At 51.7% G+C, this 25301-nt stretch overlaps 1 protein-coding gene across 1 annotated transcript in view; it reads right to left on the bottom strand.

Annotated features, from left to right (window-relative positions):
• The window catches only part of COQ8A (coenzyme Q8A), a 38305-nt gene extending 13210 nt beyond the window's left edge, over nucleotides 1–25095 (bottom strand). Inside the window, exons 1-4 of the mRNA XM_032466576.1 lie at nucleotides 24940–25095; nucleotides 7000–7185; nucleotides 3342–3749; nucleotides 3015–3081 (exon numbers count right to left, since the gene is read on the bottom strand). Coding sequence (XP_032322467.1) covers nucleotides 3015–3081; nucleotides 3342–3749; nucleotides 7000–7176 — 652 coding nt within the window. The 5' untranslated portion in view covers nucleotides 7177–7185; nucleotides 24940–25095. The remainder of the gene's footprint in view (nucleotides 1–3014; nucleotides 3082–3341; nucleotides 3750–6999; nucleotides 7186–24939) is intronic.
• Between the last annotated feature and the right edge of the window lie 206 nt (nucleotides 25096–25301).

Raw genomic sequence — 25301 nt, forward strand, 5'->3', positions numbered from 1 at the left:
AAAACATTAAAAGATCTGATCAATATAAGTAACAAACCAGACTAGGTAGATCGGACAGATAAACCGCACCCAACAATGCCAGAATTCTTTTCAGATACACAAGGAACATTTACCAAAATATTCCCATTGGAGTCAATGGCAAGACCTCTATTTCACAGAAACAAAAATCAAGGCAGGACCCAATGTCATAGGAAGCAGGATTGGAATTAGAACCCAAATATTATGATGACCTAAATCCCAGTTGTGATACCAACTCCAATCTCTGACCCTATCTTTCATTTCATTCCTCAACAAAATCTAATATCCACAGATCACCATGCCAATAGCATCACAGCCATAATACTCCACAGCCGAATTGGACCTAGGATTCCTGCCTCATCTCAGCATCAAAATGAACCACCCAAACTGGAAAGCCCCTGCCTTCTACCTCCATGTGGCTGAACACCCACTGCTGCTTCCCAAACAGAACCTTACCTCCCTGATATCTAGAGCAATCCCTTGCCTTCATACCCCCCTGGTAAAAATTTCCTATAGTCTGTTTATCTACACTTTAAAACATCTCACCCTCATGAGGAGAAGAGGCTAGAAGTATTTTCTACGAAAAGAAAGTAGAGCAGTGTTACTTCAAATTGTTTAGACAATGACTCACCAGTAAGCCTTATATTTCACAATGCAATGAAGAACATATATAAATAGTATGTTTATATCTCTGAAACAAAAATACTTTTGCAATGTGTGCAGTCCTTTCTAATATTATCCTTTTCTACTCAATTCCATTATACTTAACTTATTTTTTAAATGCTGGTCCTGACCCACTAAATTGATTTCACATGCACTAGAGGGACATAACCCACAGGGTGAAATCCTCTGGTGGGGCAGAAGGCCCAAAATTCACCTCTGAGGCCAGAACAGCACATTCTTTCCAGACCTGGCTCCTCTTTGCTTCCATCCTGCCACCTCCAATCCTGAAACATTAACTGCCAACTGCTTGGGCAACATCGTGGGCAGCTCTGCATCACAGCTGTGAGCAGATCCCCAACACGCACACACACCGAAGAATGAGTCCCGACGTCAGGCGGCTGTCAGCAAGGGCTCAAGAGGCTCCTGATGGTGAAAAGCCCCTACAAAGACCAAGGCTTCTTCCTGCCCCAACCCTGCTCCCTCTGGACCGCTGAGGGGAGCCCTACACCCTGGTTTTAATGAGGCTGACTTTAATGAACCTACACACTTTCCTACGTAACTGCTTCTATTTGGGTCTGCTTTCCTTAACCCTCCACCCAAAAGGGCCTGACTTTTGCCTGCTTCACTAGGACTTCCATCAAATTTTAACTGGCCATCACGACCTTCATCCGGACACTTTTCCCAAACAGGTCCTCCACTACCCTGCAAAGACTCCCAACAGAGGACTATACTCATTCTAAAATACATCAGTCAAACTAAGCCTTCCGGAGACAGGGCTTCATGGTGAGGCCTAGTGTGGAGTGGGGGGAGGAGGGTTATAGGATACAGAGAAAAACCACAGAGTAAGATGAGGATAGTTCCTGCCCTCAAACTCATGGGGGAGAGAACAGAACCTCCCAATACTTTAATAATAAATGTTACCCAACTAATAGCCACTGAGCAAAGCAGGGAATGCACCAAGTCTCCAGGGAGTCTAAGGACCACCCGGGGCCACCAGAGCAGTGCCTCTCAAACCCATTCTGGTAGTGACACCCAGGAAGTTGTGATGTTCTGTGAGGAGCTGTTTGTTAAGCTAACCCATTAAAGTGGAATGAAGCAATAATTTTGCACTAAAACTCAGATGACACTTTATAATGCTAGATTCTTGAAAAGCTAAGTAGCAACAGATGCCAAATTTTAGGATTATGGAAGAAAACCTCAGGGTTGAGAAAATCCTATCCAATTAACTTAGTTTGCTCTGCACATTTCCTAAGACAGCCAGTCATCATTCAGTGTTAAAACCCACACATCGGGCCAGCTCCCAGAGTACCAGGTTCTCAGGGAGCACAGAGCCAGTCCTGAACAAGGAGTAAGATGGGGTTTCCAAAAGAGAAGAGGCAGCAGGGGAGAATGGCGTGCCTGATGTACAGAATATAGGCAGGGAGCCATATATATCAGCAAAGCAAAGCAAAAGGCATGTAGGTAATGGCTCAGACACATGACAGCAGGCCTTCGTGACTACTTGGCACTGGCATCAGCATGAACCAATCAGCGCTCTGCTGTATACAGCCTCGCAGGTAAGCATTGCCCAAGGTGAGTATGTCAGTCAAGTTGTCAAAGCTGTTCCTCTCATTAATTGCATCGTCTGGAACTTTAGAGAAATGTGCTCCCAGTCACTCCATCTTCAAGTGTAACCATCACAAAGGATGACAGTTTCAACAGGAACATCTTGGTCAGTGAATATGCACCAGATATGGCTACATTAAGTCATAAAAGCAAAAAAAAAGCTGATCCTCCAACTCAGACAAAGAGAACACATGTGCATTGGACACAATGGCTACCCAAACCCCCAAAGAAAAGGACAAACGAAACTCCACCATGCATTAAAATGGACTTTAAACAGCAGCAGCTCAGGGCCACAGCACCTCCTAATCATCCCACTGATGTCAGTAGTCTCTGGGAATCCAGCAAATGGGACCCAAAATAGCCTGTGCCAGGGGCAAAAACCACTCTGTCCAGGAGCCAAACAGCCCAGCGAGGAGCTTTTATTCACCACCCCGCCTCCTCCCTGCAGAGGCCTGAGTGAAAAGCTGATGCTGCAAACACTACCCCCTATGTGTGGCTGGAAAAGCAAAGCCACAGCTCACAAGGGAGCATCAGCCATGCACCAACCCCCAGGGCAAGCTGAGGCAGATCGGTGGCTGGATCATCCATTCGTGGAAAACATTCAGGAGCTACCACCCTTCCCTGGACATCGCTGAGTCCCCACTCTCCCCCACCTCACACAGGCCCCACAGTGGCCACAGCTCTCCTTGCCAGGACTAGCGGGGCAGGCAGGCACCATGGCATCTTACCTCCAAAGTTGGCCAGCCGACCAATCCGAGTAACAGGCACCTTCCGCTCCCGAGCCCGCTCACTGAGCTAGAGAGACACAAGAAAGAAACCTCAAGGAATCAGTGAAGGGGGACAGGACCAACCTTCAGAGGTTCGTGCTGCCCCCTACATCTCCTCTCCATCCCTAAAGGCAGCAGCCCCACCTGGCATCACACTCCACCCAGAAGATGCCTCTGTGTGCCTGAAATTCCAGGCCACAGCATCTGGGGAATGTCCAGGAGGGGGCCTGACACCAGCACCACTGTGGGAACTGCCCCAGGCCCACTCTGGGGGCCTCATGCACGCACCATCTGTTTGTGGGGCTTGCCCTCGGGACGAGCCTTGGCCTGCCGGGCCTTCTCAATGTCCTCAGCCGTGAGGCCCCCCATGGGGGACTGGTCTTGGTGGAAGAACCTTCTCTGAAGGCCCATGGCAGAGAATGAGTCTCTGGGGTCTGCAAAGAGCCTCCCATTCGCCCTGCCCAGATGGGAGGCGGCCTGGCCTGGGAGCCCGCCTTCCCTAAAGGGTCCACTGACAACATAGGCAGGAGCAGGGCCGTCATTGCTGGCAGGATCCCAGTGCGGAGATGACTGATCAGGGGAGGAGGCCACAGAGAAATCCTCGGAGGTGCCCTCGGCCCTCGACCCTGCGAAGTGAAACTCTGCTTGCAAGTCGTCGAAGCTGCTGAAGGGAGGCTCTTCATGCTTCTCTTGACCCTGCAGGAAACAAAAGCCACCATGAGAGAAGCCAGAAGCCAGCCAGGAGCTCCTCCCTGTGTGCATCCCCTCTGCCAGGCCAGCACACCGGCACCATTCCACCCTCTGAACCCCCGGAGGGTCACACCACACTACCCACAAGGCGTGTGGCCAATTCCAGAGCCAAGCAGCAGCCCGGGAGCCCAGATTCCAGTCCTGTTCCTGCCAGGGCTCTGCCTATGGTCCCGGGCAAGCCAGGCACACAGAGTCCATGAGCACCTGCTGGGTGCCCAGCCAAGACAAGGCGAACCACCCCCCTCCCGGCAGCAAGTTCCTCACCTGTCTAAGGAGAGGCTTCCAGGGCTTTGGGGAGGGCGAACCAGGGAAAAAACAGGGAAAGCTTTGAGAAATAAAAGCACAACCAAAGACCAGCAGGGGCAAGAGAGCACACAGTAGGGCCTCTCCAGGCCAGTGCCCTACTGCAGGTGTGTCTTCTGCCAGTCAGACTTGAGTGTCCCCTCACGGGCTCTCACCAGAGGGCTTGTCACAACCAGGATGAGGTATGGCTGTTCTGGAAGCTAGGGGTATATAGCAGGCAAGGAGGGGACACACCGCATTTTTCCTGTAACAGTCGCCAAGACCTGAGCTTCGGGCCCAGTTTCTTTCTACCTTTGAACCCCGAGTGACCTTGAGTGAGTTCCTGACCCATCTCTGCCACCTCCTCATCTGAAAATAGGGCTCCCACAGTCACAGAGGTCTGCGGGGTCACAGACAGGGCCAGGAAAACAGGGCCGAGAAGGCTATAATTAGAACAGCACCAACTCCTGGACGGAGGTCAGTGGACTGGATTTCTTGCTTCCACTGAAATGGACTGGATGCATGGAGTGCTGCCCACACGTTCTGCAAAAACAGCAGTAGACCCCAAAGTTTCACTCTCAGCTTTGTAAGATACCGTGGGGTCTAAGGAAACAGGACTTGCCCTCCAGAAGGAAGGAGACAGGCTCTTACTTTCATTTCATAAGCAGGAAACTGAGGCTGAGAGAGCTGAAGTCACCTGGTAAAGGCCCACCGAGCAGCCAGTGGCAGAGCAGGGATCCCAAGCCAAGGCTTGCCCCGCTGGCCGCTGAGAGGCTGCCTGACAGCACCTCCCTCAGAGCAGAAATGTATTTGGAATCAACAGGCACCTCTCAAGATGGCCTCCCTAGAATGAGGGGGTCAAAGGCAAGGTCCTGAGAGCCACGGAAGGGGCCCCTCCTGCCCCGTGACCCCCAAGCTGGCCCTGCACGACCATGACCTATTTACATGGCTGCCAAGGGGCCTCAGCGCCTCCATGGGACCAGACTCACTAAGCGTCTGCTGAATGAGAAGTGAACAAACCCCTTGTGGAGCCAGAGGGAGAGAAATTTCTGCAGTATCTGGCCTCTGCCCCCTGGAGAGAGGGGAGGGACCGGCATCTAAGTGTCTGGGGAGAGAATGGGCACACACCGGGAGGCCAGCACCCCGGCTCAGCACCTTCTTCATGGTGGAGGACCAGCACTCCCTCCTTCCTCTCCCAAGGACCAGGGCCAAGACTGTCCAAGGGGAGCAGAGGGGCGAAGGGGGAGGCAGGAGGCCCTCTTGCCTCTCAGGAAGGCCAGCCCGGGTCTAGCTGCAGCCTCACCCCTGGGCGGCCCAAGTGAGCTGGGCAACCTGCCTCCCTGGGCGCTCTACAGGCAAAGCACCCGACGCAAGGTGATGGCTCCTCACTAGCAAACACACTGAATGAGGCGGCTAGGACACAGCCCGGCCTCAGCAGAGGAGGGGCAGCGGAGGGAGTCTTAGCCTGAGAAGAGGACACAGATTTCTGGTCCAGCCTCTCAATGAACACGGGCCTCGCATCCAACTGCTCAGTCTCAGTTTCCCTCTCTGAGCAAGGAGGGTGAGCATCCGGGCCTGCGCCCCTCCCGGAACAGCAGTGAGGCTCACAAGAGATCACGCATGTGAAGGCCTCTGTGAGTTGAAGGCTTTTGTGTAGAGTGAGACAGACACAGTGTCACCACTGGACCGTCAGAAAGCAGGAGGGGAGGGACTAGGAATCCTAAATCTGAGGCTGACAGAGGCCAGCAGGCTGTGAAGGCCCCACAGCCCGAAGGAGCCTGAGCATCCTTTGTTCAGAAGGTCAGAACAGAAATGGAAGGAGCGAGGCCGCAGGACACCCTCGAGCACAGCTACCAACATACATGTGCCCAGGCGCACGTGTGCACACATGCCCCCCCCATCCCTTCAGTGAGGATTAGGGGCTACGCAGGGTGATGCCGTGGTGGATGGCGCCCTGTTGACAACCACTGCTCCAGTACCTGTTCTTGCTTAAACCCTTCCCCTGAGACAGTAAAACATTGAGGCGCTCTGCACCTGGCACAAGATGGCACGAGGGATAAGAGGGAAGGGGGAGGTGAGGCTGCCGCCCTGTAAAGGAGGGGAGGCCCTCCCTGGCACAGCCTGGCACAGCTCAGTGTACACAGGGGAAGAGCCTTGGAAGCCCAGGGAGGGCCCACCGACACGTGACACACAGGATCCTATGACAGCTCCATGCTGAGCTGTGACCTCCAGTGACACGTGCCTGTCCTGCCCACCTACACACCAGGCGACTTCATCACTTCTTTACAATCTGACCCATCAAGAAAACACTAACATAAATGAGATGAGTAGGGAGAAGGTGCTTTGTCTTATAAAGAACTTGCCTGCTTCAGTGAAGGAAGCATGGCAAGGATCTGTTCAGCTACCTCCCATAAGAACACAGGCGATCGCTACTTTTTGCTTTGTGATTTTTTTAATTTCCAAAATTTGAAAGCCCTCTCTTCAGTGCCTTCAGGACAGGCCCAGGAAGTGAACGCAGGCCAGGCAGAGGGAGCAGAGCGGGTCACCGGAGGGACCCCAGCAGGACGGGGCCTGTCGTTGCCCTAGGCTCTGCGCCCCATGACACGCAACAGCAGGTGTGTGGTGAGGGCTGGTGAATTACTGTCTGACAGCAGAAGGGCAGGGCTTTGTGTTCTTGGGCTCCTTCCCAGATCTGTGAAGCTTCCTTTAATTAAAACTCAAGTCGCAAGGTGACAGCCTCCCCGTCACACCAGGAAGGACAGCAGGTTTACACCAGCCAGTGGCTCTCTGGCTCTGGCCACAAGGAGACTGGCCATGCTGGCTGTGTCCAGATTCACCCCCTGGTCTCACCAAGACCTCCAAGTCCAGCCCTCCTCCCACTGGCACCCCTCCCGCTGCCGCCCGGCCTCCTTACCTGCACCTGCCCCCAGACCACGCCAATCTGCTCTGCGGCCGTGGACTGCAGGGCCCTGGCTGCCACGAGGAGCTCCCCGCCGAGGCCCCAGTGCTGCAGGTGGGTCTCCACGGCCGCCTGAGTCAGCTTGACCAGGCCTTTGACCACCATGATGGCATCCCCCAACATGGCAGCCATGCTTCAGGGCTGGAAAAGAGTGGGCCAAGTCAGGGCGGGGCTCCATACCTCAAAAGGGTGACACTCACATAGACCAAACTCTGAGCAGAAGGCCACTGGCTGGTTTTCTCTCTGATCTCCCATTCTGATCCAGGATGATTGAGAGAAAAGAGAGAGGGGAAGGGCCCCGGGCTCAGGGTAGATTCCAGGTGATTCCTCACCCGCAGGGCGAGCCTGTGGAGTCCGGGCTGTGTGCCAGGCATTTCCTCACCCGGGCCTCACGGCCACCCCAGGCACACACAAGTAAAGTGATCTGCCCAAAATCTTTCAGCCTCCAAGTGGCAGAACCAGGACTTGTGTACTGATTTAGTCCAGCGCTCTTCCCTCTGGACCAAAACCGTAGGTTGGGGAGGCAGCATCTGCTCCAAAGCAGGGCCCAGGGGCCCCAATCCCAACTCCTCAGGGCTGCCTGTCCCTGCCCCCAGCCCCTCGTGTTCTCCCCAGTGAGGCCCCTGACAGACACCCATCAACCCTCCCCACCCTCGGGCCCAACTTCTCCCCAAGCCAGTGTTTTCAAACTGCAGTCGAGACCACAGGGCAATGCACTGGGGAAATCCCAACCAGCATTAAAAACACCACCAACACGATGTAGAACAGACTGGGGAGCAGGGGGCACACTGTGGGTAGGACCGGCAGGTGAAACCTGTTTCCCTCTGTGTGCCCACGCGCTGCTCTTTCCACTGGTCACAGCCTAAAACGTGTTTCTTTATGACAGTGTCAAAGACTCTGAAAGCCAGTGTACTGTATACAGCAGTGCCTCACGGGTGGGGTGTGTGCTGGCAATCTCCCAAGCATTTCTCAAGGCCTCCCAGGGGCTGTGTGCTGGGAGGGTAAGATAAGGGCACTGAAGGAAAATCACTAAAAGGAAAGAGCAGGAGACCCCAGAGTGGGGAGGGAGCACCCTGGCCAGGGCAGTGAGGAGCTGAGATCTGCCAGGAGTCTCAGCAGTAACAGGAGCAGGTATGGAAGGCACTGCAGGCAGAAGACCTGCACGAACAAACCTGTGAACAAACACGTGAGGCTGAGAACGGCCAGACAAACCCTGCATGCAGGGCTGGGCCAGCAGAAGGGAAGCGATGATCACAGAGACACCTTGTAGATTCTCATCACACTAATTAACAGAAGCACAGACAGGCAGGTCAGGTAAGAGCATTGACAAGGATCTCAACCACAACTCGAGGGACTTCCGAAGATGTTAGGCTCGCTCCCGCCTGCCCGTCTCGGGGGAGCAGCCCAGTCAGTGCAGAGATTCCTGCAGGGATCTGCTCTGCTCCTGAGCATGGGACATAGCTACTTTTACTTAAAAGGAGAGCTGTAGTGACACCAGAGAAACCCACAGATAAGCAGGGGCCTGAAAAATTAAAATGATCCACCATAACCTGCCCTGTCTTTCATCTTCAAAGGAGAGCAGCAACCAGGCACTGGGCTGGGGTGCTTCCTACACTTCACCTCCTTTTAATCTTTATAAATGACCCAACGACAAGGGTATTATTGTCCCCATTTCACAAAGGAGAAAACCAAAGTCAGAGAGGTTAAGTACCTGGCTGAGGCCATTTAGCTCCTGAACGGTGGCCCTGGGGTCTGATCTTGGCCCTCCTCTGCGTTGTGCCCAGCACAACACGATGCTTCCCCAAACGCCTGGCCCACTGACTCCCAGGCACCCCCACAGGGACAGGGCACACTGATCAGACACAAATGGACCGCCTGACCACTAATCAAAGCCAAGGAGATTTTTGGAAGGTGACTGTACCCTTGAAAGAGATCGGGGGGGGGGCTACCCCTGTCCATCACTTGGTGCTATTTCACACCCGGGCTCCATTCTGGGCTCCTGCTCTTTAAGGCAATAAACAAGTGTGAGCTCCACAGACCAAACGTCTAGGACTGGGAAGAGATCACGTAATCAGAGATCAAACACAGCTCTCAACAGTTCCCCTGCCCCCTGGCCCTCCCCCTGACACACACACATTTACTGATGAGGGAGGAGGTTTCCAAAAGAGACATCAGAGACACGCAATGGCAGAGGCCAGGGCCCCAGCCATCTGTTGAGAAGGACCCTTGCTGATGGCCCCAGGACCATCCACCATACCCCACTGCCCCAGGGGTCCCCCAAAACAGAACTTCCCCTTGCTCACCTCTAAATCCAATCCAGATAACCAAGGAAGGAGTTTCCCATTGGCCACAAGCCTCAAAATTCCAAAATTTCACCTTGTCTGCTAACTAGTATCAAATCTTCCATAGAACTTCCTAAGACCTATTTAATTCAGACTTTATCTTCAGGTTTAAAACTAATTCTGCCTAAATTTCTCATCCAAGTTATCACGACCACAAACTAAAGTCTCACTAGAGCAAAGCTGTTAAGTGATTTTTTGGCCAGTTTCCCCTGCCCTAGCTCCCGTTACAGTGATGGGAGCTCAATATGAGACCCGTTTCTGGTCCTGCACGCTGCAGATGCAGGTCCAGAACCCACCAGAGTCCAGTCCTGACTTTCCTGGTTTCTAAGTATGTCAGCACTAAGCATAGTTCTGTGATGGACCAGGATTACACCTACTTTATGATGATGATTTTTTTTTAATTCAGAAGAGGAAAAAATGTTAAATAAACTGACCAAATTTTTTTTAATCCTGCATTTGAGAAGTATGAGTAATAATAATCTCCCTTTCAGTATTTTCCTAACTGTATTTTCCTATCTTTTTCAGTTCACATACCCTACTTTCAAAATGGCAAACAAACAAGTCATCTTTAAACAGTACACATTAAAAAGTTAATTAGTTACGCCTTTCTTCCTGCCTGAAAGGTTGCATCCTCATACTGGAGAACCTCCTGTGGGTGTCAACCCCACCTGGACAGTGGGCACCATCGGGGAGGAGGATGACCAGTCAGCTCCCTGGGAAGGTGGGCCCATCTACGTAGAAATGACATCACAGAAATCCGCCTCCCTACCTCCGTGGGGCAATGCCTCCTCTTCTCATAAGAGATGCTGTTCATATCATGAGTCTGCCACCGTGAGCAGATTCATGTGTGGATGCATATTTCAAAACTGTAGCCTGGGCCAGCCCCCTTGAAGATTACATATCTAATGTGCAGGGGCCACTGTCCCCAAACCTCCACACATGCTGCTTTGCTGGGTTTTGTGAGTTTTTTGTTTGTTTTTTGTTTTTTGCTTTTTTTTTTTTTTTTTTGCAAAGGAGTGTCTATCCTCAAGGGGCAGGAAGGGAAACAAATGCAAAAGGAAGTATCTTCCCAGAACTTTTTTCACCTTCTGATTTTCAAAAACTGGCTCTTATAAACCCTGCTTCTAATGCAACAGAATCCCAACATGACTCAGAATTCAGCTATCCCAAATTTTGGTGTAAACTCCCTCCAGGAATGTACAAGAACCAGGCACTCAGCTACACCAAGAGGCATTTTCATCATGATCTTAAGTAAACAGAATCAAAAGTTCCCAAAATACATTTAATCACAAGTTAAAACTCTTATCCTCACCACAATTTTGTCTATAAGTATTAGAGCCCTCACCCCACCCCACTTCACCCTCAGGTACTGGAATGGGTTTTCGGGACCTCACCAAGGAGCAATACCAGAATGGAGGGCACATCCAGGCTCTTCCCCACCTGGCAGCACGTGCCCCAGAAGGCTTGGGCCGCCTGCTCTGCTCTGAGTGTGCACCGATGAGTACAGCGGAGGGGGTGGAGGACGGACACTCACACCTGGGAGTGCCCACTAGACACCAGCACCAAAATAAAGTCATTCGCTGAACACACGTTCACTGATGTCTCCTCCCAGTGCTCTTGGCTGTTCTGTGCAGGTCCTGGGATGAACTTGCCCTTGGCCCCGGAGCACACACAGATGCAGGGGCGTGCAGGCACATCTATAATGGGCAGACACCAGGGAGACGGCCGGAGGCCAACTGAGGCTGACACACGAGGATCAGGTGCAGGGGAGACAGCTGAGCAGTGGCGACGACTGGGAGCCTGGACAGCTCAGCTGCAGGCGCTGACACTAGGGTGTCACTCTCCTCGTCACCCTCCCCAGCAGGAGGGAGCTTTGGGTGGCTCAGCAGGCCCCTTTTCTGGTCCTAGCCTGCTAAAGTGCTATAAAGGAAGTAAATAAAGGCACAGTCCAGAGAAAGAACTGAAATAAATGTAGTTCACCACTCCCTGGGGACAGAGACTGAGAAAGAAGCACAACCAGTGTCCCCTGAGATGGGGGTCCTCAAGCTCTGAGAGAAAATTTTTCTGCTGAACCCTCACTCTGACCTTCCCAAGAGCCTTCAGAGATATTATCTCATTCACGGTGAAACATAGACTCAGAGATTGCATTAGCTGGAAAGTATCTGGGGTGTGGGGACCTTCAAATCTAGTCTCCAAAACGAAAAAACAAAAAACCCACTAGCTGGTCATGTACAATAAGATATATCAGCAGGAAAATGAGTTGTGCTCTTTTTAAAAAGGTAACAGGCAATCCTGAAAGGCATGAAACAAGCAAAGGGATCACACTTTTCCATCAGGACTCACTTGAGGGAATTTACTTGGGGGAAGGGTTCCCATATGCACCCCAAGTCCCCCCTCCACAGCCAGAACTCGTCTCTTCTCATGAGGTGACAATAAGCCAGGGACGGGGTGTGAATTTATTAAGCCATTGTTCAATCCCTTTGTTAAGTATAAAGTGTGGCAAGACAGGCAGCTCTCACCCAAAGGCATGGTGTCTGTATCTCTAAAAGCTAGCACACCCTCCCTCTGGTCCCTTCTCACCTTGAGCTGCCCCGGAAGCCGTGGCTGGTGCAAGGACCCAACGGCAAGCTGCACAGAAAGCCCTTTGTCTTGGGGAGTGTGTGTGAAGCTCACTGAAAAGCCTCCTCCAGAGCCGTCTGCTTGCCTGCACGTCACCCGATGGCCCATAGGCGTCAGGCTCAGCATCTCTAACACTGACCTCACTACCCCCACCCTGCCCTCCCCAGGCTCCCCGTCCTGAGGAATCCTGAGGAATTGAGCACATCTCACTTCTCTCCACCTTCCCCCACCTCCCCTAGTGCACCTGGGTGCCCACCTGGGCAGCTGCAGCAGCCCCTAACGGGCCTCCCTGCCCCCATCTGCTCCCTGCACCATTGCCAAAGCAATCACTTTCAAAGGAAAACCTACCACCACTCCTGGGCTTCCTGCCCTCTCTGAGGTTCCTAAGAGGCTGAAAGACCCTCCGCAACCTAGCCCTGCTCTGCTCCCCATCCTCATCTTCCCACACTCTCCACTGTGCTCCAGTCAGGCCAGCCCAATTCTCTCGCAGGCCTCTGAGAAGGAACATACATCTTTCTTCCTCATCGGATCTCAGCTCAAATAGCACCTCTTCTAGGATGCCCTCCCCTACGTGTCTCATTCCAAAAGCCCATCCATGCCCCCACCCCATGGCACCCTGTTCTTACCCACGGTAACAGTGACCACCCTCTAAATCTGCCCATGTAACTATCTTTGCCCCACACTGGGCTGTCAGCCACAGGAGGGCACAGACCACATCTGTCATCCTCTCTCTGTATCTCCAGCAACTAGCACCATGCCTGACACAGAGCAGACAGAAATGAACTCAGTTGGTCCCTCCAAGGTTGGAGAAAGCCTGCCATTTCTGGAACTGGCTCACACCTGCCTGCAGCTTTTAATCTACACGTGGAATCAAACGCCTTTTAGGAGCCTGGTCTGAGGCAGGGTTCTCACGCTTTACTGGGCATCAGAACCACCCAAAGACTTGCCTAAACACAGACTGCTGGGCTCCACCTGTACTTTCTGATTCTATAGGTCTGAGATGGGGCCTAAAAACCTACATTTCTAACAAATTCCTACCTGCTGCTACTGCTGGTCCGGGGAACTTACTTCGAGAACACTGTTCTGGAGGAAGAAGGAAAAAGGAATAGAGGTGGCCTATGCCCAAGGCCAGGCAGGAGGTCTAAGCAGAGATCCTTCCCTAAAAGTCCCTCCCTGCTACCCCCTCCACCAAAGTCTGGCTTTGCCCTTAAGTGGAAACCTTCCACCCGCCCCTTCCTTTCCCATTACTCACTCCCTCAAGTAGCTGAAAAAGTACATCAGAAATGAATGGGCTTAAAGACAATGACCCACAGAGTCAGTCACTAAGGGAATCTCAAGACTGTCACTTTAGCCCTCCTCAGAAAGGACCATTTAATGATCTCTGGGAGGCCCCAGGGTGAGGGCTCACAAGTGGCCCTCTGCCCCTTCCCAGCCAAGAACAATCTTTTTTCCTTTGGGCATGAACATTCTCAGTATCTAGCCTCTGTGAGCACTGGAAAGTTCCTTTACGTGCTTGAAATTTTTCTTTTTCTTTTACTCTTAGAAAAAGGAAACACCAGTCAACTGTTTCCTCCAAGGATTCAGAAGAGTGTATGTGTCAGGGAAAAGACTTAAACTTCTGAACCAAAAATCCATGAATTTCTGTAGATGTGCCCTTCACCTCGGCCTTTAAAATCACACCCCAGGGACATCACTCAAGTATCTCAGAAAACTCCAGGCTTCTATCTAGTGAGGTCCGGCCTCAGGGCCTGTCAGCAGGTTCAGAAGTATCCTAATATGCTATCAATTTTCAAAGGCAACCAAAAACATGAAGAAGAACCCAGGGGAAGAGAGACAGAAAAAGAGCCTCCTCCCCCTCCCCCACCCACCCTGCCCCCTCCCCAGTCAGGCAGCCCCAGCCTGGCCTGGTGAGTCAAGCTTCCACGACAAGAGACAGGCCTCTAGTGACATTCATTCCCCACAGCTGCAAGTCACCTCCGGAATGCCCCAAACCTGCACATCTACCAGGAAGTCCCCTTTCCCCTTCTCCTTCCAAGGCCATCCTGCCTGATGGTTATCCAAGCATCCTGTCAAAATCTGTCAAACTGCATTTCCTTAACAATGGATGTGTGATAATTCAGCCACAAGAATGTAACTCAAAGTTGTCGAGACTGGCGACATAAATACTAGTACATCCATAAGATGGACCGCTATGCAGTCATCTAAAATGACACTGTGAAAGGTATTTACTGACAAAAAAGAAAGTTTGCTATATATTCCCATATGGGAAAAAGGCAGATTACAGAATAGTATTATTCTTCATTCTGGAGGGAAGGAAAGAAAGAAGGGAGGGAGGAAGATGGGAGAGAGCCTGCAAAACAGGAGCAGTACTTTTCTCTGGGTGGTGGGGTGGGAGATTCTTTTCACTTTCAACATCTTATTTCCCCACGTTTTCTATAAAGAACATGTCCTACTTTTACAATAGAAAATAAATTTTATAAAAATAATCTTAAATACCTGCTGTTAAAATAAAAATACGTAAGCCAGCACACAAAGGTGTAATTTAAAGAAAGTATCCCACGTCCCTGAAGTGTTTGTCCTGGGCAGGATGGGCAGAGCATCAGACTGCAGATCAGAATGCTGTGAATAATGCATCTCCATGCCTGTGCTTAGCCGCTGTCCTTCATTAGAAGACAACTGTCCCTACCAGGCCACATAAGGAGATGGAACATGGCCATCCCACTTTTGGGAAAGCAGCTCAACTGCCCTTCTCAGAATGGTGAGAAAATCACTTGGCATAGGTTGGTCTAATGCTGGCCACTACGTTAAAAGATAGAAATAATTAATGGGTACTTTCCCCCAGAATCAGGGTCTTAGTTTAGAATAATGGTAAGTACAGTGATCACATCTTTCGGAAGGAAGAGTTAAGACATGTAACACGATTGGTGCCCTTCTAGATCAGGGGTCAGCTCACCAGGATCAAATCCAGCCCTCCTGCCTGTTTTTGTAAATAAATATTTACTGGAACACAGCCATGCTCTTTCATTTAGGTATTGTCCACAGCTCATTCATTTACATATGTATGGTCTATGGTTGTTTGGGGTGTTTTGCTTTTTTTTTTTTAAGCTATAACAGCACAGTTGAATAGTTGCAAGAGACAGCTATGGCCCACAAAGCCTAAAACGTCTGGATTAGAAGTTCCAGCCTCTAAGATTGGTCCAGAGAGAAACCCAACGCTGTGAATGAACCTGCACGGGCCCAGGGCTCCAAAGTACAGGCAGACAGCACAGAGGGCCCCAAATGGCCTCTCCTCCCTCTGTGGAGCGAACATAACTGATTAAAAACACCAACCTGCCAAACATGGGGTCTTGAGAGCAACTTCATTTTCTAACTAAAAACCTACCAAAGTGTTCTGCTTAAAATATTAAAAAAAGATTTGGTTCAGGAAACAACACTGATCAAGCAGTCAAGATGCTCTGGAGTTGGGTTCCCCAGGTTCAAACCCTGACTCTGCTGCTGATCTAAGTCAAGTCATTTAAGTGCATCTTTGTGCCTCAGTTTCCCCATTGTTCTCACGGGGAATAGGTCAGATAATCCACAGAACAGTACTTAGGACCCCAAAGTGCCTAAAGCACAGTAGGTGCTCAAAACCAACAGCTGGCATGATGATTATTATTAAACCAGACAGACACTCTGCAATGAGGTTTAGACTTGGTGAGACCAGAGGGAGCATGAATGAGATCAGTGTGGACAATCCTTTTACTAATTTACATCCCCAGCACCCTGGTTGGATACAGTCTCAGATCCAACTCAGGGAAGGCAGACTCACTTTCTCTTGGGGACCAGTGCAGTATATTTAGCTGTGGTGTGAGGCATCATTCAGGAGAGGTGGTCCGGCATGCTGGTGGCCTGCGTGGAGTGTCAGGAACAAGCAGCACAAAAATACCCACTGGTAATCCTCACCACAAAGCCACAGTCAGAGGAGGTAACCGCAAGAGAGGCTTGCACCTGGGATTTTCAGGGACAGTGGGGGGAAACCCTCTGACCCCCATGAGCAACCCGTCTCCTAGCCACAGTACACTCTGCCACCAGATTAATCTTCCCAAAGAGGCTGGAGTGATGCAGTTGTGAGAAAGGAGCCCACCAAGCGACACAGGCAGCCCCTAGAGGCTGGAAAAGGCAAGGGGAAGGGCTTTGTCCTTGAGCCTCCCGAAAGAATCAGCCCTGCTGACTCCTTGATTTCAGCCAGGTGAGGCCCATTTCAGACTTCTGACCTCCAGAACTGTAAAATAATAAATTTGTGGTGTTTTAAGCCACTGGGTTTGTGGTAACCTGTTAAAGCAGCAGTAGGAAACTATTTTTTAAAAGGTAAATCATTGATTTGGGAAGAGGGGGCTGTATTCCAGCATAACTTCCACGTCATTCTTCTAAAATAACTCATTTTGTCACCCCACAAACAGTACTGAGTGCCAACTAAGTGCCAGGCACTGTGCTGGAATATCCCAAGGGCAGCTCAAAACACATTCTCATTCCTGACGACACAGTCCTGCCCGCTTTCGGTATAAATATGCCCCGTTCTTCCAAAGCCTCTTTCCCAGGCTCAGTTCAACACTTAAACCACTCCTGAGCACTCATTACACGCCAGGCACTGCGCACAGCCTGGGGTACCACAATGACCAAGTAAGAGCTCCCACCCTCAAAACACACCTCATCAATTTTTACATTCCTAATCTTTCAAAACGATTTCACTTTAAATATTTCAATGAAACAGTATTAATAACAAGAACAGCTACCATTTATTATTCCCCTTCTGTGTGTGTCACTTTATATTACTCCTAATCCTACAGCAACCCTGCGAGGTATTACCATCCCCATCTGCTGATGAGACAAAGCTCTGCAAGGTAAAGAAACCTCCTCTAAGTCCCAGCCCTGGAAGGTGCTGGCCTTTCCATGCCTGTCAGACTCCAGGCCTGAGTCCTTTCCTCTTGAGGTCTAGGAAGTGAGAGACAGCAGATTAAAAAACTTGCCTCCAGGTCAGTAACATTTTCCTAAATCAACAGTCACTCTCCGGGAAACATGGCAAGGTTCATGCCTTGAAAAGCGCATCCACTTGGTTGCAGAAAATTACAAGCCATAAAAATCCAGGAGCTGGCTGGGCTCTCAAAGGCCATCTGGCCAAAATCCCTTTGCGCAAAGTTCCTCAGCTACTGGGGCTGAGAGTGTCATGCTTCGCAGCACCAGTGACCCCACTCACCAGGTGTGCCTCAACATAATGGCAGAAAGAGGCAGGAGCCGCCCAGGAAGTCCACCCTGGGTGTGCACAAGCTAGAAGGAGCCGTTGGGGATGTAGCCCTCGGTCCTGCCACACCGACTCCCAGTGCCAACCTTAATTAGCAGCGCCCCCAAACACCACACCCAGGCCAGGTATAGACACTGGTGTGGAGGCTAAATTAACATGTCCTGCCACTGAGGTCACATGCAACCCTTTGGCACTACAAGTGTATGCAAATGGCTTTTAAAACCAGTGGGTTAACCCTACGAGGGACAACTCTAGACCGACAAGTATCCTAGGGAAGAGAAATAAGAAGAGGTTTCTCAGAAGAGGAAGTGGCTGCCCCCTCACTGACCTCTGCTCTCCTCTTACAGAACCTGGCCTTTAAGGCCCTTCACTGTGGACCACCATCTCCCCCACACCAATGCTGCACCAGAATGGCCCATCCTCCAACACACACACACACACACACACACACACAAACACACACACACAAGTTTTCCTTCTTCTATGTGCTGTTCCCTCCTCCTCCCCCGGAATACCATTTCCCTGCCAAAATCCTACCCATCCTGATGGGATGTTAGACACTTCACAGTGGTTGCCACCTCCCCATCCTGAAGTTACTTATTTTACCCTAAACTCTCTCATCTCTTAACGGCTAAGGCCACCTTGTATGACTCTGTGTGCTTGTCCTGTCTCCCTGACTGCATGGTGCTCTCCTGGAGAGGGGACCGCTGACCCAGCTCTAAACTCCCCTCGAGGTCTGGTCCCACACCTTGTTCACACCAGAAGTTTAAGACCCACAGGCACCCAGGGGCTCCCTAGCTTCTCAAGCTCCCTCCTCCAGAACTTAGAAGCCAAGAGACAGCCAGGAGTGCCAAGCATCCGGGAAATGTTCTTTCTGTCCAAACCACCCTGAAACCCCCACCATGAAGAGGCATGGACACAGTGGCAGGATCACCCCCACTTTAATGGGGTGGGGGGCCGAAGAGGGAGAAACGGGAACAGCAGCATTCACAGCAGCAGAGCCAGGACAGCTGGGAGCCTGCTGACATGCGCACACAGACACCAGACACCAGAAGGGAGGGGTGGCAGCCCACCCAGGATTCAGTGCCTCTACTCCTTTCTCTTTTCGGCCCCACTCCCTGCTTATAAGAAGAGTGAGAGGGAAGAGGGGAAAAGGACAGCAGGCCTGGCCCGCTAACAGTGGGCTCACGCAGGCTGGAACAGGAGACATGGCGGACCTGACCCAGAACGCGGTGCCCCGCCCTTGGCTTTACCAAATGTTGGCTGTAAACATGTTAGGGAGCAAGAGCCACAAACTGGTTTTTTGATCTCAGACGGATGTGAGATGTTTGCTCCAGCACCCGTCAAACAGTAACCACCTGCAGGTCACAGGGCAACCTATTCTTACTTCCACCCTTCTCTGAGCAAGGCTCCGTGCCAAACGCAGAGAAAACGTGCCAGGCAGAAAGTAAACATCAGCTTGACCCCAGGCTTTGGATTTAACATAAAAGTTTAGTGTGTGAACAGTCCTCAGGACCTCCCAGCAAGCCCAGCAGATGGCAGGGATGTCGCCATTAGGCCCTTCAGTTCCTGGACAACGTGAGTAGTGTGATGAGGCAGGCAGAGGAGGGCAGCCGGAGAGGCCCGGGTCCCAGGCCCACCCTGGGCACCAGCCACGTGTGACCTGGGCACATCCATTCTCCTTTGGGCCTGAGTTTCTTCATTTCCTCATCTGTAAAATGAGGTGATTGGCCTGGATGATCTTCAGTTCCCAGAGATTAGGGCACAATATCCCTTGAGTGTAAAAGGCTGACACAGAGCACAGCACAGGGCTGTGCTGAAAACTGGGACTGAACAGGGTCTAGACAGAATCATGCTCAAAAGAATGTGAGTACTGACCCCTCTAGACAGTCTATGAAAACAGCAAGTAGGGAGGGGCAGCCTTGCTCCTCAGAGGCAGAGAGATGGAATCATACAGCCTCTCAGGAAACACAGCTCTGGGAAAAAATCCAGTTGGGTGTGCAGAGGCAGGAAGCGAGGAAGGGACCGGCCCCCTCTCATTCGACCAGGAAGCACCTCCCTGTACCTCTCTCTCTCTCTCACACACACACACACACACACACACACACATAGCTCCTCAGTTGCTGGCAGGAGCAGGACCTCAAGGGACCTAAGGCAAGATGCAACCCTGGCTTTCTCTTCAAGCACCACCCCCAACCTTGCCTCCCATCAAGCAGAGGGCCTCCCTCTCTCTGTAACTGACCTCTTGGTTTCCCCAAAACCAATCGGATGTGCTCGCCCTCCAACCCCTGCTCCACATCTCAGCCCTTCCCAAGTCTCTCCACCATCCTATCTCCTCCCTGCACTCCCTCCTCCTCCCTCTCCCTCCTTCACTATGACCTTGCCCTGACCTATTCTTTCTTTGGCCTTCAATCTCTCCTTCCACAGAAGCCTGTCCCTTCAAGCCCACAAACTTGCTCTCGGCTTTCATGTACCAAGCATCAGAAGACCTCCTGTTGACTCTGCCCCTCCCTCAGCCCCAACACACCAACACCTCCCAGGACAGAGTGCACCTCCCTCCTCTCCTCCCTCAGCACACACTGTCTGGTCCTACCCCAAGCTGTCCCCTCTGTGACACTCACAATGACCACCTGATGGCTCCATCCACCTGAGCCCAACCCAACACCACCCTCCTCAGCCTTTCCTGCTGAAATCCCGTCCTTGGTTCCCAGGATTTACTCTCACCTCCTCGTCTCACCAGCTCTTCCTCCTCCACCTACTGTACAGCAAAGGAGTCCCCAGGCCTGGTCCTCCATCCCGTCCTCCATGCTCTCTCCACTGTCCCCTGGGCTGCTTCAGCCTCCTCGTGGGCTGACAGCTCCTGCACGTCATGCATCACATTCTCAGGCCAGGCAGGCCATCCTGACTACTGAACCAATTCCAGAACAAACCCAATTATACAGAGACACCACATCACTCCCTCCAAGTCCCACAGGCACCGAGGAGGAGGACAGGGAATTCTGGGGGTGATGGAATACTTTTATACCTTGATTGTAGTAATGGTTACGTGACTATATGCTTTTGTCAAAATGCATAACCATGCACTAGAAAGGGTGAATTTAATGTATGCAAATTGTATCTTAATAAAAAAGGATAGGAAAAAGTCCTGCAGATACCTCAACCCCTTCCCATCTAAAACTAACATCATCATCTTCCTTCCACCAGCCCAGGTCCTCCCCCGTGTACCCTCTCTTTTCAATACTGACACCGCTATCCACCCCAAACAGTCCTCCCCCGACTAGAAATCTTAGCCCAGTGGCCAAGCAGTCGCTTAGTCTAGAGAGTCCACCTACATAGATTTATATTCTCTTGAATCTAACCTTGCATTCTACCACCCCACCTGCCACCTGGGACTCAGGCTGCCATCATTTCTCACAAGCCACCTCACCAGCTCCCTCCTCATCCACCCTAATTCCCTTTGACCAACTCTCTCCAGCAGCCTGCCCACCTGAGTGCCCTCCCCACCTCACGGCAGTGCCTCCGGCAGCCAGCGTGGACCTCAGCTTCAGAGCCGTTCTCTCCCATGGAAACCAGCTCCTCTTTCTGGCCCCAGCCCCTAGACCTCCCAGCACAGGAAGCCGCTTCCCCAGCCCACTTCCAGCAGAATCAACACCAAGGCACTGGGGCTCCCACAGCACAGGGCTGCACCTCCTCTAGGTCCTGCACAGTCTGCCCAGTATCCACAGGTACCCTCATCCACTGTACCTCTGCCAAGGAAGGGAGCCGCCTCCCTCCCTCTCAGGGCCCTCCAGGCTGCAGCTGGACTCATGAGTTGTGGGCACTCAGGGAACCCTCTCTGGCCTGAACTGAACTGTCGGCTGAAAATTACCAGGAGCGCTATGCCAAGCCCTCCTTGCCCCCCACCCCCACCCCACTGATGAGATAAAATGCCACAGAAGCACAACTGGCAGCAACTGCTCAGATCATCCTAAACCCCTAAGGGCAGATCACACAGGCTGCTTCAACAGGAAATGGGGGGACTCACCCCAATCTACTCCCTAGCCCAGACTCCACTGCTCCCCTCCCACTCCCTACCCTCTGGCCAGATTGTACTCACCCACCCCAGCGCCTCTGCTCAGGGAGCCTGCTGCCTGGACCAATGTGACTCAGAGAACAGTCCTTGGACTGGTGGTGTCATCCTTGATGAGATAACAGAGTGCTCAGAAACTTTCAGAGCACCTGAGCATTGTCATGAGGGTTTTACTATGTTTTGCAAAAGCATCGGTCTGCAACAAATTGGGAAAAAAATAAAGCCTGGCCTTCACCACAGATACTCTGGGAAGCACTGGACCGTCACTACCACCCCCCAGCCCCCACCAAACTCTTGCCTCTTCCTGCTGAAATCCTGCTCATCCTCAGAGTCCCAGCTAATTAACGTGCCTTCTCTTCCAAGAGCATTTACCATTTCCACCAGCCAGAAGTAGTCTGACCCAGAGCCCCTAGTCCAAACCACACCGAGGGCATTTAAGCAGTATCTGTACACTCCTTACTACAATTCCCTGAGGTTAGGCACTCAAGTCTTGTTCACTTTTATATTCCTAATGTCATGCTCAAGGCAAACAATCAATCGATATTTGTTCAACGAGGAGTAAACAACCAGATCCAGCCTCAGTTCAACAGTGGGCTTTTCTTCAGGGGCAGGACTTGGAGGAGCACCAACCCTTAGGGCACAGAGGAACTTCCCAAATGCAGCCTCTCTCCCACAGCCGAGATGGAAATTGCTGGGGGGGGGGGGCATATTTTAAAAAAGCAAGTCAAGGGCTCTAGAGAAAAGAACTCAGTTCCAACACTACAACAAACTACAGCACCCTGAAATGGCAAATTGAGTCAAAAACACTCAGCTTATCAAGAATCCCTCTCTACATGCACAGACCCAAATATAAAGAATAAAAAGAGATTTTAACGGTCATTTCCAACTTTAAATATTCTGCAAGCCCCTGACCTCAAAGCAAAAGGTCAAGGGCTCAGGAGGAGCCTGTAACCCCAAAACAAACAACATGCTTGTGGACAGACCAGCGGATACCCACTTGAGTTTGAAAAGCACGGGGAGAAGCCCAACCAGACGCATCTCACTTGGGGTCCTGGCCCTGCCTCAGAGTCAGCAGGCCCCATCCCTCCCATGGGTGCAACTCTCCCACAGGCTCTTCTTTCTACTGGCTCTCCCAAGCCCCTGGCTGTTGTTTAGCAAGAATGCTGGAACTATTTCCAGATGCCACAGTCAGATCAAGACAACTCTCTATCTAAATATTCCTGTCTAATTTTGCACACAGCTCTTGTTTCAACTGACAAAGATAATGACTCAGTGTCCACAGCTCTTGATGGAAAATTATTCTGCCAAGTGTGGAGCTTCCCAATAATAGACCTTTCTAATCTTCTTCTTGAGAAAGGAGAAGTGACCTCCCTGTCCAGATTCTTTTCTATAGGCAAGAAAGAGCACCCCAAAGACTCCCTAACTAACCGAGGAATGCTATGGGAAAATCCTGATACATCCCCATAAGATCAATTAACAACAAGAAAGGGAAATTCATGGCAGAGGCTTAGGATGTTTTTCCTTGTTCTGTACAACTCTTCGTTCTTCAATTTTCTGCATCCCCATCAGTTTGAGACTTTGAATCCTGAGGCATAAATTCTGGGTTATAGTGAAGGTAAAAATCTAGACCCAGAACTAAAGTATCTTTCTCTGCACCAAAAGAAATGGTTGTCTCTGACACTGATGCTTTGATGAACTATAAAAGAACTCTACAAACTGTACATATGCCCACATATATGTTTGAAATGAAATCAGACACCTACTCTTTGCAGACATAGGCCTAGCCCCCTCCCACATCATAAGACATGAGATGTCTCAACAAATAAGTGAGGATAAGAAAAGCACCAACTTAGAAAAGTCATTTCCAGATAACTGAGTTGGCCTTTCTGCCAGCATTCAGATAGCTTAAACTTGTTTGCTCACTATTTAAAAACCACCCCACAGTTATTTCATATGCACATCTCCCACAGTCTTGCAAAGTCCCCAAAGACAGAAACCGTAAGTCTTCCACTTCTTTTGTACTCTGGACCCAGCCAGTCACTGCCATGCATCCAGCAGGCACAGCAAATGCCCATGGGTTTCTACCTTTGTCTCACTCCTATCCCCCCAGGTGCAGAGAGGGGACTCCATTAAAGTCCAACCCACATGGCTTCAATCACTGGTTTAGGGCAGGGGGCACAAAACTACCCTCTGCCTAAACCTCTCAGCTACTCACCGACAGGTCCCAGGAGGCTTCTGGCAGCAGGGGAAGACTTTTTTTAGAGTTTTACCTCAGTGGTTCTCAACCAAGGGTGACTGTGCCCTCTAAGAGACACTTGGCAATGTCTGGAGACATTTTTGGTTTTCACAACTAGTGTTCTTGGTTGGGGGTGGGGGGCAGCGAGAGGTGAGGTACTACTAGCATCTAATGGATAGAGGCCAGGGATTTTGCTGAAGGTTGAGAAATCCTATCTTTGGTGACACACAGGGAAGGATTCAGACCACCTTAGTTCACTTTTCCTTTAAGTTGCCTGAGGTCAGGCCAAAGACCCTGGCTTGTCTGCATTATTTGCAAGATTGAAAATGCCCAAAGCCATCGCCAGTCTTAAAAGATGCTGCTCCTGAGAACCACCAGCACCCTGCTGCCTCTTCTTAGAAGGGCCCTCCTGCCAGCATGACCCACTCATCCACAGCATGACAACTGGCAGGCTGGCATCACGCACGCTCAAATCCTTTGGCAATGAGTTAGGCCTGGCGGATCCAGCTCTTCAGTCTTCCGTCACGCACACCCAAGGCCAAAGTGAGCTTGGACAAGTTTTCCAATGGGCTGCAGGCCGGACCCAGAATGAGAGGCTGCACGTAAGTCTCTCACCCTTCAGGAGACTGGCATCTTTCATCCAAATGGAGAATCTCAGTATCCAGACCTGCCCCTGCAGCATTCCCCATCCTACAAGGCACACGGGATCACTGGCCTGGGTGTGGCAGAGGAACAGAGGCCGGAGAAATGCACGAGTTTAGGCAATTAAATCCTAACCACTCACAAGACACCCAGTGAAGTAAGAGGAGCTAATGAAAAGCTAACGGAGGAAAGGACCAAGAAGGGCCTCCTTTCCAAGTTTCACTTGTGAAATCCAACAGCTGGCTAAGGCCAAGGGAGTCAAAGTACTAACACAAACCTGGGGCCCCGGGCAGTTAGCGCCTCTGAGACAGTGCAAAAGGGTCTGGGCGTGAAGAGAACTATTATCATGAGAAAGCGAGGCAAGAAAAGCTGCACTAGCGACCAAGAGGCATGGCTTCAGGTCACCGGGGCTGCTTGGCGCGTTCCAAGGGGCCCAAGGCTCCAGCACGCGGCCCTCGTCCCTTCCCCGAGGCAGGCCTGGGCTGAGGTGGGCCGGAGGGTAGGAGACAGATGCAGGGTGCCCACCATGTATTCTGAGGCACGCCCACCGCGCCGCGGCCCGCAGCTCGCGGCAAGCGAAACTCGCAAAGGGGAAGCCTGCTGTCACTTGAGGAGGATGCAAGAAGGACCCACGCAAGTGGTGAGCCTAGCTCCGGCCACAGGCAGACGGCGCCCCAGGCACGCGGTGGCCGGCAGCCGGCAGCCTTACCTGGGGGCAGGAAGCTGCAGTCCACGGTCACCTTCGCGCAGCTTCCGCGCGCCCGCCGCAGCGCTGGCGCCCGGCACGCGCTCCGGATCTGTTTACCAACTCGCCCGCGCCCGGAGACCCAGCGCCCACAGCCCCGCCCCGAGGGCCGGTCCCATTGGCTGCGCCGCCGCTGGCGGCCCAACGCCGCGCCGCCAGGGACAGCGTGCTCGGCCCGTGGGCTCGACCGGCGGCCAATAGGGACCGAGGGCGGAGACACAGGAGCCAATGGGAGGCCGCCCCAGCGCGCAGGGCCCCTCCAGTCCTTCCCTCCCCGCTGTCCTTTTCCCTAATTGGGAAAGCCGGGCTGAAGCCTCGCTTATGGG

This window comes from Camelus ferus, chromosome 23, assembly GCF_009834535.1.
Source record: "Camelus ferus isolate YT-003-E chromosome 23, BCGSAC_Cfer_1.0, whole genome shotgun sequence".
Taxonomy (NCBI): Eukaryota; Metazoa; Chordata; class Mammalia; order Artiodactyla; family Camelidae; genus Camelus; species Camelus ferus.